Source organism: Haliotis rubra, unplaced genomic scaffold (genome assembly GCF_003918875.1).
Source record: "Haliotis rubra isolate DU_JTF1 unplaced genomic scaffold, ASM391887v1 Scf146, whole genome shotgun sequence".
Classification (NCBI taxonomy): domain Eukaryota; kingdom Metazoa; phylum Mollusca; class Gastropoda; order Lepetellida; family Haliotidae; genus Haliotis; species Haliotis rubra.
Window position 1 is genome coordinate 1679798 of NW_025765403.1, and position 17891 is coordinate 1697688.

The 17891-nt window shown below is 40.5% G+C and overlaps 2 protein-coding genes across 2 annotated transcripts; both read left to right on the forward strand.

Annotated features, from left to right (window-relative positions):
- Positions 1-814: 814 nt before the first annotated feature.
- Positions 815-4216, forward strand: LOC124269614 (monocarboxylate transporter 4-like). Its single transcript, XM_046704643.1, has 5 exons — positions 815-935; positions 1925-2068; positions 2699-2845; positions 3239-3786; positions 4205-4216. Exons 1-5 carry the CDS (start codon positions 815-817, stop codon positions 4214-4216), a joined length of 972 nt encoding a protein of 323 aa, XP_046560599.1.
- A 4131-nt stretch (positions 4217-8347) lies between these two features.
- LOC124269615 (monocarboxylate transporter 1-like) lies at positions 8348-12387 on the forward strand. Its single transcript, XM_046704644.1, has 5 exons — positions 8348-8492; positions 8940-9083; positions 9721-9867; positions 10220-11419; positions 11916-12387. The coding sequence occupies exons 1-5, from the start codon at positions 8366-8368 to the stop codon at positions 12104-12106; spliced, it is 1809 nt and encodes a 602-aa protein (XP_046560600.1). The 5' UTR covers positions 8348-8365; the 3' UTR covers positions 12107-12387.
- The last annotated feature ends 5504 nt before the right edge of the window (positions 12388-17891 follow it).

A 17891-nucleotide genomic window follows, 5' to 3' on the forward strand; every position in this document is an offset into this window, starting at 1 on the left:
ATGAAACAGAATGGTTATTAGAAGGTTGTGATTTTTCTAAATCAGGTAGTATTTTTGTTCTGTGTGCCTTATCACCCTTCTTCAACGTTGTCCATTATTATTTTATTCTCCTGTTTTTAGAAGACCTCTTTCTCATTTCTATTTATCATACCGTAAAGTCGTTGTTCTGGAAGAGCTCGACCTTAGGCTAATCGGTTATACGATCCGTGAAGATCCGGGTTAGAATTGATCTTCAGTAACCCATGCTTGTGGTAAGAGGCCACCACTGGGATCCACGGCAAACGGGCTGCCCAATTCGGTCTAAAGACCAGCAATTGGGTGCTGTGGACCACTATGCCCCCGGGGCCACACGGGGATTGAAGAGCGCTTTGCGTCACCCAGCACCCACCAGGAGGAAGCGGCTCTTCACGGGTGCCCTGAAAAATATGATATCTATGAAAAATATGATTTTGCCCAGCCACGTTGCCTCTGATCCATTACATTGCTTCACACACACACGCATGCACGCACGCAAGAACACGCCGCTTTGCATGCACGCAAACAAAGCACACACATAAATACGTGTGTAAACCAATGTGAACGAAAGAAACCCGTTTTCGGACACAGATGACATGAAAGCACCTGTCGGTATTGACACAAATCTACTTTGCGACATGAGACAGGACACGCCACCGACACGTCCAGCCCGATAACAGCAGTAGGTCACCCGGGATGTCTCTGACCTTACTATGACAGGGACTGCTTAGAGTGTCGGCTTTGTCAAGGGTGAGGTGACAGGTGGCTTGGTACACACAGTCTTCCTGAAGTTATAGCAATGAGTAACGGTAAAGAGGGTGACCACAACGGGAAGGTTGGGAACTCAGAAACACATCATCCAGATGAGGATAACAACTTACTGCCTATAGACAGAGGATGGGCTTGGGCGATACTGGGAGGTACGTATACATTGGTTGTAAGTGTATAGAGCTCGAACATAATCCTGTATTAACTTTCCGGTGCTGCACATTTGTTTTGAGTTTAGGATATAATATGTTTCTCGACAGTCGAGCGTATTTCCTCAAAGCATTGCCCATTCTCATACAAATAGAAGCGACATGACCCTTTCCACATCCACAGAAAATCTCTGCTACAAGCAGAGCCGATTGTACAATTGTGACTATATCATGAGTATATATTTGTTTAAGCAGTATTACAGCTGTACGAGACCGCCTCCGTGGTGTAGTGGTTAGAGCGTCCGCCCGGAGAGCGGAAGGTCGCGGGTTCGATCCCCGACCACGTCATACCAAAAGACGTTAAAATATGGTACTTGTTGGTCCCTGCCTGGCGCTCGGCATTAATGGGTACAACAAGGACTGGTCGGCTCGGAGTCAGAAAACTGTGTCTGAGTTGGGTATTCATGCTTCACTGCGGCATGGTATCTCAGTCTGGGCTAGTACAAGCAGCCGCACATACACACACACACATACACACGCATGCACGTCGTCATATGAGCGAAATATTCTCAAGCACGACGTAAAACCCAACTTCACCTCACCTCACCTGAATGGTTATTCCTACTTGCTAACAGATATGATATGTCAGGTTATCCTGCATCGATGTCAGAGACGTGCTTTTACACCAAATTCTGTAACAATCCAAATACAGACTAGTGTGGTGTCTTGCTTTATCGCTATACTCACTAGTTCAGCCACTGACTGACGAACTCAGTTTCAATCATTCTGCTGTGGTAGTGAACCATGCGCTCTCTCGTTTACCCCTTTCTTTCAACAATATTCTTATAACGTCAATACCTATTGTAAACTCAAAGTGTTAACAATATTAACTCAATTTCACCTCACCTCACCTCACAGCTGTACGATGTTGTCTGTAAACAAACCAGACAATCCAGTGGTTGTATGACACATTCGTAAAGTATCTGTTTCAGGATGTTTCCTGAATGCTATGCTAATGGGTGGATACAACCAATCTATGGCGCTGTTCTTTGTGGAATACCTTGAAATGTTTGGTGCATCTACAACAAGGACAACCCTAATCCTTGGGGTGAAAGCGATGTCCTACAGCCTAATGTGTAAGCAGACCAATCTTAACTAATCTGAAAAAAAGTTTAATCTTGAGATTAATGCGTCCACAAATTAATGCCACTACTGACCATAAGCCAAAAATGCTGCTCAATATATACGTGACGCTTACTTGTCAAATTATGTTTCTACTCCGTGTTTTCACTGGTGTATACGTACTTACACATTTCTACATACGGAATGCATAAGACAATTTATCCCGTGTGTCCTTCATGATGAACCTATATCAACCGGGTTGATATTAAATTGCACCAAGGAAGTGCAAATGAGGACTAAATGTGTATTTCTGACGAGGTAATGTATCCTGTGATTCAACATGGAGATAAAACATATTTGTAATAGGAAGGGCGCGATTGATATTTGGAAATCTCCGGTTCAACTGCCAGTCATGCTATATTTAGGTAATTCATCAAATGTGTGATTGTGTCTCTATCTTCAGAATGCAAGATCACCTATAACATTTTCGAATGTATAAATGTTATAAAATAAACGGATGCACAGCTATATCCTGTTCCTGGTACCTTACACTGAATTGTAATTTGGCTGAAGGTTCTTTATATAACCAGTGTGATTATATTATATAGATATGTTTATGCTCTGTGATGGCTTTACTCTTCTAGCACTGGTTACTATGCACGTTGTGTTGGAGTTTCTCGGGACGAGGAAGACAGTCATGTTGGGCGGACTCCTCACAGTGTTAGCTATTCTCTCAGCCACCTTCGCGCCCAACATAATGGTCATCATATGTGTTCACAGCGTTCTTTTAGGTATGTGCTTATGCAAGTCTTGTGTCCACTAAATAGTAGGAAAGAAAAACAGTTCCTTTAAAATAGGTCCTCTGATAACTGCTTAGATGGTGTTCTCGAAAGGCTCCCAAATGGACGGACAGTGCACAATGATAGCGTTTGCCAAACTCCAAGGTACTGTACGCCTATAGGTCTTAGGAGAGTAGACAGTTCTTGGAACCTCCATGAAATGAGGACTTGTATCATGTCCTAATCTTGATTTTGCATCTTTACGAACTAAACTCTAACAGATCCATCAGATAGCATAAAGTGACAGTGTCTGTGTGTTCCAATATTATATCGTCACCAAGACAATATATCCCATACCACAATCCGTACAAGTATACAATGACAACACCTATTCTTCTGTTTCAGGAATGGGGAATTCAATGATACATGCACCAGCTTTAGTGCTGATTGGAAAATACTTCAAGAAAAGACGAGGCCTGGCTACAACAGCTGCAAGTTCAGCGATGAGTTTAGCAAGTGTATTCCCAATATTTTCTCAATATCTGCTTGATGAATATGGCGTTCGGGGAACAACACTCATATACACTGGTCTTACTATGAATATATGGGTAGGGGCATCCCTGTTTCGACCTCTTCACTTCTATGCAAGAAGAGTGAAACCCGAACGCATGCAGGAAGATACAGTGGACAGTGGTGGTTCTGAAGTAAGAAAGGACATCAGGAATAATGATGCTACTTGGTCTGACAATGGACACACGAAACACACAGAGAACATTCACAATGGAAGTGTCAGGAGTTGTAACGTTGTTGTTAATGACACCTTCAATGGAGTCCTTGATCCCCAAAGCGACGGTTCCTTCAGGAAAAGAGCATACTCCGAAGGTTCTAAAAGGACCATAAAGCAGTCTGATTCAGAGTCTGACAAACTGGTATACACAAGTAACCCAGACCTCGTGAGTCTCCCAATAATCACACCCACACTTTTGGATGCAGTTTCGAAGGAAATACGTGTGGACGACCCAAAATCATCAATCGCGAGAAATATTGGGAAGGTTTTCAAAGCTTTTGACTTTTCTTTATTTAAGAATCCAATGTTTCTTCTTATTATGGTATTCTGTCAGTTCGGTGTTGTTGTGAGACACGTCCCAACCTACCTCCCGGCACAGATGAAGGAAATGGGATACAGTCAGTCTGATGCAGCGTTTCTGCTGCTCATCTCTGGAATTCTGGACTTCTTTTGTCGACTGTTTTATGGTTTTGTAGCTGATCTTGGATATCTTCGTGTCTGTCAAATCATGGCTTTTGGCCTTTTGATCGTAGGAGTGGCATCACAGTTAATAATGTTCTACACCACATATCCTCTTCTTGTAGCCTACTGTGTAGTGGTTGGCGTCTTCGGATGTGCCTTCCCGTGCCTTCTTCCATTGGTAATAGTGGATTTCATGGGGGTCGACTGTATGGGAAAGACTCTAGGATTTACAGCGTTATTCCAAGGATTTGCAGTTGCACTGACCCATCCAATTTTAGGTAACAGACCTTACAAATTACCTTCTTATCATTTCATTTTGACGATTTCTAGTCGACATCCATTGTCGGACAGTGGAAACCCATAATATCAAACCCTGTCATGTCCAATAAGCATGTAGCAATCCAAAGGACAATTCTAACAAGGCGCCGCAATCCGCTGTACAAAGTAGGACACCTATGATCGTGGTTTCGTATCTGAGAGTCTTACTGCTTATTGTTCTGGCTTCGTTAGCTCCATTTGTACGGTTTTTGGTTTCATAAATGCAGTAAACATCCAATACTTCTAGGTTTCTTCTTACACGAAGTTGACACTCCCGGATGTAAATGAATTAATCTGAAAAGCGGCGTGAAGCCAAACGCATTCCTAACAAAATATAATGTACTTGTGTGTGCAATCTACATGAACATCACGTCATGTCATTATTAGACCGTGTTGAACAAGTCATGTCTTCATTTTTTCTAGTAGACAGGTGTGTGTGTTTTCAGGTGCATTACGTGATTTGACCGGATCCTATCTACCCTGTTTCCAGTACCTTGGTGCGACATCTTTGCTTGCCGCAGCACAGTTGCTATGCGAGCCTCTTGTACGACATTATACAGCAAAAACCACGGAAGGATCACTTTCAAAGGATGAAGAATGTCTGGAACCACTGAAATAGGCAACTGAAGTTCTCATGCATATGCTCAGTGTTTACTTGCCCTAAGTGTATGTGCTATAAAACCCAACAATTTGGATCCTATGCTCAAAGTGTTAATTCACTCACTCAACATACAACATCAACAGGTTTGAAGGGTAAAATGGCTAAACCTTAATAGTAAACCTGGTAGTGTTGTTTTATGTTAATCAAATAACAGTTTGTTTATCAGTTCAACGAAAGAAAAGCAACCTGGCAGTTAATGATTACGGTCAAAGCTCAGTTAATGTGCCTCAGTTGTTCTATTCAAATGCCGTGTATCAAAATTGGAAATTGGCACTAGTAAGTAGATCATACTCCCACTTGAAGTGATGCCATATTTATGTGCATGTGATTATTTCTGTGATTATGACTGTGATTTGATCGTGCACAAATATTGGTGCCAGGATCCGATCGTTGGTGTTTTGGGTCAATTTAATGTTTGCATCACAACCAAACTGGTATGCAAGTTGCAGTAGGCATGGTCAATAGGCATGGTCATGTAGGTGACAGTATGTCAGATGTACAAAGCGGTGGTAATCCAGCACACGTCACCCACTGGCTCAGAACACGGTATTCTACACTTGTACATAATGTGTCCTGAATTACAGACACTGTGTCGAAACAACCGAAACACCATGACTATATAATGATGGGCCACATCAAATGGTGCCATAGTATGCCATGTAGCGTTGGACATAATACCTAAGATTTGCATTTGAAAGTTTGCCTTGACACTTTTGTTAATAACGTCCCTTTATTAATTCATTTGCATAAATGAGCTATCAGGAATAATGGCAATAAAAATGCAAGAGAAACAGCTTTATAGAAACCTCTTTATATGATTATTTCGGTTTCGGTTAACATCATCACAAACATTGTCCTAGTTTGAATTGTTTTACTGTTAACCTGCACGGTTTCCTTTCTTTGGATGGTAGACTACTTGAGGGTTATTTCTGGAAGTATGTGATGCGTCTGCAACTCCCGATGAACTACAGCAATGAACTGCAGCAAGATGCGGAGTAGAATGTGGCCAATCTGATATAAATAATTAGAAAGCTGACATCCAGTGAATCCTACCACTACCTTACACAGTGACGTCACTTAGTCTACATACCCAGCCTTGTTCCCAGTACAGACGGGTAACTCGTGTTCATAAACATGGTAATTAAAAACTCTGTGAATTGAAGATCCACTCATCTTGACTCCTAACGCTATGGTTAACTCGGTTATCAGTTTTTAATTGTGTATGAGAAAATCATTGTAAAATACAATTATGACCTTCTTCCTTATCGGCTTGTGAAAACCGTTATATGTAGACAAGCCGATTCACATATATCACTTACATAATGTTGTGACATTACTTCATTGTCACGCTGCAGCTGATCCCATTAGGTCTACAGTTACCAAACTGCTCGTACGATCGTGGCTACACACAAATAGTTCACTATTGATTCATTTTTAGGAAATTATATTTATAAATATTTAACCTCTAAAAGTATTCTTACAAATTTACTACTCAGGCGTACAACTTTTGAAATAATGATCCGATTGTGACCATTTATAGCTCATTTTGTAGGGAAATCATCTCGCTTTTGATCCGTAGGCCTCGACGGGGCCTTACAAAATAGTTTACGTGGTGAAATCTAACTTAGATTGAGGAGGGGGTGGTTCCGTCGTTACATCCCTTTCCTTTTATATAGTACTAGGGTAGGGTATATTTACCTATATGCCTTTCTAACGCTGTTTCTAAGCGTGACACGCCCCTGTGGGTATTGACACACTGTACTGGTGGGAGACGACATAACATATCTGACTGGGGTATCAATGTCAACGCTGAACTGCGGCAAGAGATATCAGCGGGCCTACCCTGGAGACTCACATATGTACTTACCCACCTGTACTATGTACATATACCAGCACTCTGCACATCCACACATGTGCAGTGCAGACGATGTATATATATTTCAAGCACCGTACTTCCTCTAATAAGTGCCGGGTCTTTATTAAGCGCCTGGCCTCTAATAAGCGCCTGGTCTCTAATAAGCGCCGTGGACGTTTTTCTATAAATGTGAATTGAAATGTAAATTGGTGAAGATGAAACTGGTTGACAATGAAATATGCTCTTTTGGAATGATGTGAATGAGAACTTATGCCGTGTATACTGGAAATGTGATGGAACCAAAACCTTTTGGAATGACCTTGGGATTGGATTATTCAAAACATACAAGAACTGCAACTGACAAAATTCCTTGTTTGGTCTGGTATTTTAGAAAAAGACCCACTATTAAATCATATAACCCTCTCTGCAATAAGACACATTTACATTTGCACTTGTCTAACATGACTTCGTCTAACTTGTGATATTTTACATGTAATAATTGGAGAACCCAGTTGTATCAAAAATGTACACCTGCTTACATATTTCTAGATGCACTGTATAATTACTCTGTATACCTGATTTGGGGATAAAAAACCCAACAAAACCAAAAACATCGAGATTTTCATGAAGGAACTCCAAAGGAGATAAACATCACACCAAACCCCAACAAGTGACACCCGCGTTGGTTAACAGCTGGCAAAGCAATTTGAACACAGTCATCATCAACGTTTCGTTAATTATTATTATATTTTGAACATTTACACTCTTCCATAAAGTATGAGCAGCTAAATGTAACAGTCATTCTTCCTCCAGCAAAGGACACTCTGATTAGATAATGAAGTAGGTTAAAAAAGTCCAATGGTAGCCTCTGTGGTTTTATCTACCGAATTCCACAATTGCGATTTCGAGAGATCGTATATACCGCTCTGATATCTCTGACGTCAGACTGCAATATATGTATTGTATAGTTGTACAGACACCAGTACAGTATACATGGGACGTGTAAGAGTAACGTAAAACTTCACTTTCTAGTCCACAGAGTAATTGAATCGACTTGGTATATTCACGCCTATCTACGTACTGCAGTACTGTAGAATTCATTCGTGTTTTACATTATCTGTCATCTGCCCTGTATTTCTGAACCTGCATTTATGTCTCCTTTACGTACGTGCAAAGATATCGACATACCTACCTAACTGTCTACCTACCGATGTACCTACCAATGAAAACTGACGTGAATGAATGATACCAGTTTTCGAATTCAGATGGCACGAGAAAACCTCAATGCTATCACAAGTTGACCTTACGTCATAAGATAGGACACTCCGATAACAGCCGTAGATCACATGGGCTGCATTTGACCTTACTATGCCAATGACAGACTTGCTGTGCATATTATTATGTAACATAGATAACGAGTGTATTACTACACACAGTCGTTTTGAAGTTATGGCAATGAGTAATGATCATGGAGATGACGACAAAGGGAAGAGTGTGAAAACTGAAGTAAAACCTCCAGAAGATGATAACACAATACTACCTATAGACAGAGGATGGGCTTGGGCGATACTCGGAGGTACGTATACATTCATGAATACTTACAGGTGCGTATAACTCAAACATATGTACTGATGAAAGTACACATGAAAGTACAGTTGTTCCTTAATCTTTCCCAGGTTTATTCGTATGCTTTGTATCGAGGTATGTGTGAAAATCTGGAAATAAATAAAGGGTCACTCAGACAAACAGATCCTTCAGATAGCATAAGGTGTCACTGTATACTCCGGTAGCATATCGTCTCCTAGGCAATGCGAACAATATCACCCATACAACATACATATATACGCATGTCGACAGTGACACCTTCCATTCTTTTGTTTTAGCCATAATAAATGATCATTCTGCGTTTGTGTTTTGTTTAGCACGTTATGTATGGTGTTTGGCAGTCCAGCGTATGTCCACATGAGAATTTCCATCGTCCCTCACAAAAAAATAACAATGGTAAAAAATATATTTATTTAAGGGTGTTTCCTGAATGCTCTGCTGACGGGTGGATACAACCGATCCATGGCGCTGTTCTTTGTGGAATACCTTGAGATGTTTGGTGCATCTACCACGGAGACAACCCTTGTCCTTGGGGTGAAAGCGATGACCATCAGCCTAATGTGTAAGCAGACCGTTCGTAGCTAATGACCAGCCATAAACAAAAATACGAAAAGCTATATGTTTCTCGTGCCTTAAATTGTAAAGTTCTGTTAATGATCTGTGTTCAGTACATGTCCATAACAACGGTTATATACGACATACATAAAATAGTTTATATTGCGTGTCCTTGTAGCACATATTATATTTGGGATTATGACATCGCATATTCATTGTGTGTCCCTAATTAAAGCTGAGCAGTATCACTTTGCACAAAGGAAGTGAAACCAGAATAATTGCGTATTTCATACTTGTTAATGTATATATTGCGATTTAACACGAGGGTACAACATATCTGGAGAGGGATACGGCAAATTCTCTTCCACTTGTCATGTAATATGTTTGACATTCATCAGTGCGTCTTTTTTATCTTGATCTTCGGGATACAAGAGCACCTATAGCCTTTTCGAATGTATAAATGCTTCATGTATCGAACAGAAAATAGAAACAGACACACTTATATCTTACTGCTGCATCCAAGTGACTAGAATACCAAATTACAAAATACATCGAATTCCCATTTTACTAAACGTTAGTCTAAAATTCCGTGTGATTTTATTATATTAATATGATCGTGTACTGTGATGGTTTTACACTTTTAGCACCGATTGCTATGAACGTTGTGCTGGAGTTCCTCGGGACGAGGAAGACAGTCTTGTTGGGCGGACTCCTCAATGTGTTGGGTATTCTCGCAGCCACCTTTGCGCCGAACATACTGGTCCTTATATGTGTTCACAGTGTTCTTACAGGTACGTCCCCATGCCAGTTTTTGTCCACTAAATAGCAGGAGAAGAAAAACGCTTCCTTTAAAATAGGTCATCTGATAACTTACTGTCTAATGCTAGCATAGATGCGTTTTCGAAACGCGTCCAGAAGGAAGGTAGTGCATAGTTATAGCGGTTGGCAATTTCTAAGATACTGTTGGATTATTGTAGATACGGCCATTCTTGGAACTCCTGGCATGATATGATTGGATGGGAATCACGCCCTAATCTCGATGGTGGCAATTATATTTTGTCCATGCGAACCACACTCAGACAAACAGATCCTACAGATAGCATAAGGTGGCACTGTATGCTCCGGTATCATATCGTCTCCCAGGCAATGCCAACAATATCACCCATACCACATTCATACATACGCATGTCGACAGTGACACTTTCCATTCTTTTGTTTTAGGAATGGGCAATTCAATGGCACACGCGCCTGGTATTGTGCTGATTGGAAAATACTTCAAGAAAAGACGAGGCCTGGCTACAACAGCTGCGGGTTCAGCGATGAGTGTAGCAGGTGTATTCCCAATACTTACTCAATATCTGCTGGACGAATATGGGATACGAGGAACAATGCTTATATACACTGGTCTAACTATGAATATATTTGTAGGGGCATCCCTATATCGACCTATTCACTTCTATGAAAGAAGAGTGAAACCCGATCGCATGCAGGAAGATACAGTGGACAGTGGTGGTGTTGAAGTGAGAGCGGTCATCAGGGATGAAGATGCTACTGGAGCACACCATGGCGGAGAGGACATTCACGGTGGAAGTACCAGGAGTTGTAACGTTGTTGTTAATGATACCTGCAATGGATTCCTGGATCCCCAAATCGACGACGATTCCTTCAGGAAAAGAGCACACTCTGAAGGTTCTAAAAGAATCATAAAGCAGTCTGTTTCCGAATTTGAAAAACTGGTATACACAAGTAACCCAGACCTCGTGAGTCTCCCAATAATCACACCCAAACAGTTGGATGCAGCTGAAAGGGACATACGTGTCGATGATCGAAATCACAGAAAATCCGCAATCGCTAGAAATATTCGGAAGGTTTTCAAAGCATTTGACTTTTCTTTATTTAAGAATCCAATGTTTCTTCTCATTGTGGCATTTTGTTTGTTCGGTGTTGTTGTGAGACACATTGTAACCTACCTCCCGGCACAGATGAAGGAAATGGGACTCAGTCAGTCTGATGCAGCGTTTCTGCTGCTTATCTCTGGAATTCTGGACTTCTTTTGTCGACTGTTTTATGGTTTTGTAGCTGATCTTGGATATCTTCGTGTCTCTCGAATCATGGCTTTTGGCCTTTTGATCGTAGGAGTGGCATCACAGTTTATAATGTTTTACACCACATATCCTCTTCTTGTAGCCTACTGTGTAGTGGTTGGCGTCTTCGGATGTGCCGTCCCGTGCCTTTTTCCATTGCTAATAGTGGATTTTATGGGAATCGACTGTATGGCAAAGACTATAGGATTTACAGTGTTATTCCAAGGATTTTCAGCTGCACTGACACATCCAATTTTAGGTAACAGACCTTACATATTACCCTGTTATCATTTCATTTTCACTCTTTCGAGTCTCCATTGATTGATTGTTCCTTCGGACTATGGAAACCCAAAACGTGAAATAGACATGTAGCAATGAAAACGTGACACGGTAAAGTTATCTGCCAATCCGCTTCACAAATTAGAGGGTAGGATACATATTACAGTGGGTTTGTAGCTGAGATTCTGACTGATTTTGGCTCTGGCTTTGTCAGCCCCATTTTCATGCTTGTTGGATTAAGAAAAGCAGTAAACATCTAATACGTGGGGTTTCCTCTTACACGAAGTTGATACACCCTGATATAACTGAATGAATGTGAAAAGCAGAATATAATCTACCTGTGTCAGCAATATACATGAAACTTTGGTCAAAGATATTTGAAGTACCTTCAGAGCATCACGTCACATCAGTATTAGACCAATAATCATGAACAAGTCATGTCTTCATTTTTTAGTGAATACGTATGTTTGTTTCAGGTGCATTACGTGACTTGAGCGGATCCTATATACCCTGTTTCCAGTACCTTGGTGTGTCATCCTTCTTTTCCGCAGCACTGCTGCTATGTGAGCCTCTTGTACGACGTTATGCAGCAAAACACCCACAAGCATCACCATCAAAGGATGAGGAATGTCTTGAACCACTGAAAGAGGCAAATGAAGTGAAGTGAATGCAATATTTTTAACGGAAGTGTACATGCTATCTTGAGCTCATGGGTTAAAAAAAATCAGCAATTCGGGTCCTTCGCTCGAAAAGTTAAGTCTTGATATTTGAAGCAGCTTGACAGTATTTACGAATCACCTATAAGACTTCGGGCCTTGTCCCAAGTCAAGCTTTTGAAAGGACTATTTAAACGGAAACAGACACTCTAAATGCAACATCAACAGGGTAAGGGTAAAATGTCTAAGCATCAATGGTAAATTAAATCCTTGCAGTTTTGTTTCATGTCAATCAAATAAAATTTTGCAAAGTATAGCAATCTAGCAGTTAACGATTACGGTCCAAGCACAATTAATGCCTCAGGTGTTCACGTGGACTTGTCAGAAAGTCTGTATCTAGATTTGAAATTGGTACCAGTAAGTGGAACATACTACCCTTTGAAGTGATTAATTGGAAATACAATACTTTATCTGTGGAGAAACAGAAACAGACTGTGAACTCATCATGGATAATTAGATGCCTTATACATGCCAGAATCCGCTGGTTGGTGTTTTGGTCCATTGTGTGCATCCAAACCAAGCTGGGATGTTACTGTGACAGGAGTCGCCAGTTGAAGTAGACACGGCCATGCAGGTGAAAGGATGTCATGACCATTTGTACAAATCGGTGGTAAACCTAAAGATATCTCCATCTGGCTTTTAACGCGATATTCTAGTTTTTTACAGAAAGTGTTATGGATTACAAAACACTGTTGTGTCGAAGATTAAGGCACTTACCTAAATACTTCGAGTCATCCGAGTTTCGAAACAACGCAACACGATGACTATAGAAATTATACGAAAGGAACTTGTATTTTGTGACAACCTTAAGTTCGACATATTAAAGTTCGGCACAACAGTGTTTGATTGTACTTGGTAAAGTTAATATAGTGTGTTATATATCATAATTTAACAGCACTAAACTGTATAACTACACTGCCGACCTCCTTGTGTTATTGCTTGCAGGTTCCAAGACTTCATTGCAACAGGTTTCTACCCGTAAAGGTCCGGGTTAGAATTGATTTTCAGTTACCCATGCTTGTCGTAAGAGGCAACTAACGGGTTCAGGTGGTCAGACTTGGCTGACACATGTCATCGTATCCCAATTAGATGCTCATGCTTTTGATCTCTTGATTGTCTGGCCCAGACACGATTAACATCTTTGAGCGGCATTGTTTAGAAGTTGGAGAGTAATATACAAACTTTACTTGCTTGAAGACGATACAAGAAACTGTATCAAAACGTCGCATCTACCGAATAAAGTTTGTCTGTATACAGACTCGATTATTTAAAGACCGCCGCCATATAGCTGGGATGTTGCTGAGTGTGGCGACGAACGGATTTCCATCAAATAATCTTCACTTATCATATCGAGGAGGGTTAATATCATACATGACAAAAACACAAGAACATACATGCGTCTCTAGTGTTAGTTCAGTGAAATATGGAGCTATCTTACTCTGTCAGACCACGGATAATAATAATAAGAGAGTCGTGCCTCCTGGTGGGCCGATGGTATGCATCTCTGCATAGCGAATTGACTTATGTGACACCCTCGTCAACCTGATGTTAAAACGCACGGAGAAACGCCATATATAAGCACATGACTTGCAAACATCATTATATTCTACAGCTTGTTCAGCTTGACATGAGCTACTCTACAAATTCATGACCCGGGAGGCCAAATGGCACAAACGGGAGGCTGAGTTAACCTCATTAAATAGGGGAGCAGAGAATGTTATTAATGTTGCCTTCGTGCGGATCATGCATGCATGGATTCGTTAGAACTTGTCCCGGAAATCAACACTTCTGAAAAAACAATCTATCTAGTTTGCAACCTCAGTTACTTTCACAATCCAATTCACTCTCGCTATCATTCTCTACACACAGCAGTGATATCACTTTTTCTATTTCATGTTCAACTGCAATATGTCTGTAGCTTCTTTTTTAAAGAAAGTTAGGACATTGCTGAAGATTTCTCGAAACTGAGATGTCAAACGGCGCGACCTTCTCTCGGCTGTGTTGTCTCGGACATGTTGGCAGTCAACTGACAAAAGTGCACCCCTTCACAATAATAGACCCAACCAGTTCTGGTTATTCACTTGATCTATTATTCACTTGATCAGGTCAAGCTGAACAAGCTGTAAGTCAAATGAGCGATATTTACGATTCGTTGTGAGAAGAGGTTTGGGATAGGGGGCAATCACGTACCACCGATTTATGTCTGGAGTTGTTTCAGAAAGACCCAATGATGTATGTATGTGTATATTGGCTTTATTTGGAACGTATGGATAGCACAAGGACATAAGAATATAAGCATAATGTGATACATGTAAACGCATCTTTATATTGTTCTATTATGAATATTGTTATGTGACTGTTTCAGCGTTTCTCACAATTTCCCATAGCACCATCAGATTACGCGTATATATAGTTAAGCGCCAGCCTATTTCAGAACTAAGATGTGAAGCTGTGGAAATGTTAGGCTAAAATAATTGGGAAGACCAATCCATAATTAGAGAAGGTTCATCTGGTAACTGATTTAGGGATATCATAAACATTTGTATTTACAATTAAACTTTTGTTAAAGGTATCATGGCACAAAGTTTTAAAGCAAAATAACTATTCCTATTCTGCTCATACAACACTATTAAACTTAGGTTTCACTTGTCAAAAATGACAATCATGTGACCATATAACAGTCATTTCTGATTTTCACTTTTCAAAAGAAGGTAACCTTTTTGAGGAAAACAAAATGCATGTATTTCCAAAAGCGCATACATCCTGTTTAAAGGAAAAGATAATTTCCATAATGGTTTTGTTTTTAAACTAAAAGTACTAAACCAAATTATGATAGTTGATTTTTTTCTGAAAGATATCCTATGAGACAACCTATATTGGCAAAATATACTGGGTGGCGCTTAACGTTTTATTCACAGTATATTAACTACATCCACAGAGACTATCGCGATATCATCCTATGTTAGGCTGCCACACGAAGAGACTACCTCCTGTATCATATAAGCACACCATCTTGTACAGTGTCAAACATCATATATCACCGTAATTGGGATATGACACCAGAACAACAGAATCTTATAATTGTTTTCCGTCTAAATGTTCCCAAACAGAATTATTTCTTTCAATATACAATTTTTGTCGTTCTAGAACAGTAATTAGAACATAGTTGCCTGTGTGTTGTTTAACCCCGCACTCAGACATTTTTTTATGGGACAGCGGTCTGTAAATAATCGAGTCTGGATCGGACAATCCAGTGATTGACATCATAAGCATCAATATACTCAGTTGGGACACTATGACATGTGTCAGCCAAGTCAGCAAGTCTGACCACCCGACCCGTTAGTCGACAAGCATGGGTTGCTGAAGACTAATTCTAACCCGTGTCTTCACGGGTCATCATGTCTAACAGAACCGTTGATAGCAAAGTAGGTCAAAGTCGTATATTTGGATGAGAGGGCTGGGTGTCTTATCGCACCTTTATAATGTCACTTGCCACATGTACGTATACGTGTGTGGACTGTAACGTGTACGTGACTGTCCATCTTGAAACAACACTGAAATACATGTACTGCTTGTGTTGCTAAGGACATGATTTGGCGAAAAGCATAGTGTATGAACGCAAAGACAGTTTGGTTAGCAACATTTGAGCTGAGACTGTGATGATCACCGTTGAGCATGCGAAACATTGTGGCACTGACCTCCGACATGGATATGTTATGAAGGTGCGAGGGAAAGAGTTCGTTGAACTGTTAACTGGAATCCGGTAGGTTTCACTGTCAAGGAATGCGATATAGAATATATAACATTTCGACGTCAAGTTTAAATATTCCCTCGGTTTATTTGATTCTTGTTTTGAGCTGAAGTTAGCAATATTCCAGATGTATGAGGAATGTTCCCATTTCTGTCTTTTTCCCGTTTGAACTATATCAGAAGCATGTCTCGAAAGCATAAGAGTTTCTTGTATTTGTCCTCTTAACCCGGAGGAAACATTTCAATCTCGCAACCAAAAATCACGATATCGTTATGCAACTTTCTTAAAATAAAATGCTCAAACCTTTGCTATCCCAGAACTCCTTCACAAGGGCGGTGGTATAGCCTAGTGGTTAAAGCGTTCGCTCGGCACGCTGAAGACATGGGTTCAATTCCCCACATGGGTACAATGTGTGAAGCTCATTTCTGGGGTCCCGGGCCGTGATATTGCTGGAATATAACTAAAAGCGGCGTAAAACCAAACTCGTGCACTCACTCATTCATTCACAAACAATTTGTGGTATGACAGTGACATTCGAAATTGAAAATCATACTAGTAATCCCTCACTTTGGAGATAAATTTTGTCAGAAATCACATGCAAAACAATCCATACGTACACGCTGATGATGTGCATGGTTTCTTTGCTTATTTGCCTCAGCTCTTTCAAACACATATGTAGGCGACCTACTAATTGGGCATCTTGATGTCAGGCACGTTACCTTGGCTGAAGATGAACCAGTCTTATGGTCATATGTATTGTGTAATCGGTTACTTTTGAAGAAATGGTTATCATGGAGTAATAATTATCCATTTTAAATTTTAGTTATTTTCAGTCATAATTCATAGATAAATACCAGTCTAGGGTGAAAGAAACCTATTTCCCCTACATACATTTAAAGAAAACACAGTTACGTCTGATTAGGTAAGATATGCTTCCAGATAAAAAGCAGCCTAATGTTACAATAGTCCATTTACATGACACAAGATCCAAAAGCACAAGATGTCTAGGTAGTTACATGATTATTAATTAAGTGAGTGAGTGAGTTGGATTTTACGCCGCTTTTAGCAATATTCCAGCGATATTACAGCAGGGGACACCAGGAATGGGCTTCACGCATTTTGCCGATTGATCGTGGATGGGCCTGGGTTATACTTTTCGGTAAATTTGAACTTGATAGACGATTGTTGAAACCCACGTGGGGATTCGAACACGGGCCTTCGGCGTGACGAGCGAACGCTTTAACCACAGGACAACCACACCTCCCCTCTTAATCATTAATGTGCTTTTATATATCTGCAAAAACTTATTATTATCTATATTAGAAAAAGACAACCCATGAAGCATATAATTTATGCTGAGTAGGGTTTAAGTCCTCATACGTGAGTCATGATCAATTGGACGGCCTCGATCTATTCCTAGGCATGCAGTGATTGTGTCAACAAGATTAGTGCCATTTTAGGGGTGGGGTGGGAGGTCACCCATTTTGTTCGGGGAGGTAGGGGGGTACACATGTTTCTAGGGGGTTCAACAATTTTGTACATAAAAATATTTTAAAATTATGCTTTAAAAGTGTGGAAAGGAGGGGGTACATGACATGCAGGGGGGAGCACTTACTTTGTACATAAATATTAGGGGGGGGGTGTCATTCACATTGTACATTCTTCTCCATAAAAATCATCATCGCCACCACCACCTCCAACACCCCACCCCCAGCCATAAATTATGGCTGGGACCTAAAGGATTCAAGTAATCGTGAAATTATCTGAATTCGTACACAAATCCGAAGAGTACAAAATGCCTCAGCTCGGTTAAATCATCGCTGCAAGAAAACATCCAATGTAACACCATTATTGATGAATCTCCACTGGCTCCCAGTACAAGCTAGAATCGAATTCAAAGTGTTATCCCTGACCTACAGCTGTTACCATGATGTTGCACCAGGATATCTGAAAGAACTTCTCCAGAAATATACTTCAAGCAAAAA

Excerpts from the sequence above, each read along its gene's own strand:
- LOC124269614 (XM_046704643.1), top strand. The coding sequence starts at position 815 with ATGAGTAACGGTAAAGAGGGTGACCACAACGGGAAGGTTGGGAACTCA. Across the intron at positions 936-1,924 it reads GGCTTGGGCGATACTGGGAG|GATGTTTCCTGAATGCTATG; the intron begins GTACGTATACAT and ends TATCTGTTTCAG. Across the intron at positions 2,069-2,698 it reads GATGTCCTACAGCCTAATGT|CACTGGTTACTATGCACGTT; the intron begins GTAAGCAGACCA and ends TTACTCTTCTAG.
- LOC124269615 (XM_046704644.1), top strand. The coding sequence starts at position 8,366 with ATGGCAATGAGTAATGATCATGGAGATGACGACAAAGGGAAGAGTGTG. Across the intron at positions 9,084-9,720 it reads GATGACCATCAGCCTAATGT|CACCGATTGCTATGAACGTT; the intron begins GTAAGCAGACCG and ends TTACACTTTTAG. Across the intron at positions 9,868-10,219 it reads TGTTCACAGTGTTCTTACAG|GCAATGCCAACAATATCACC; the intron begins GTACGTCCCCAT and ends ATCGTCTCCCAG.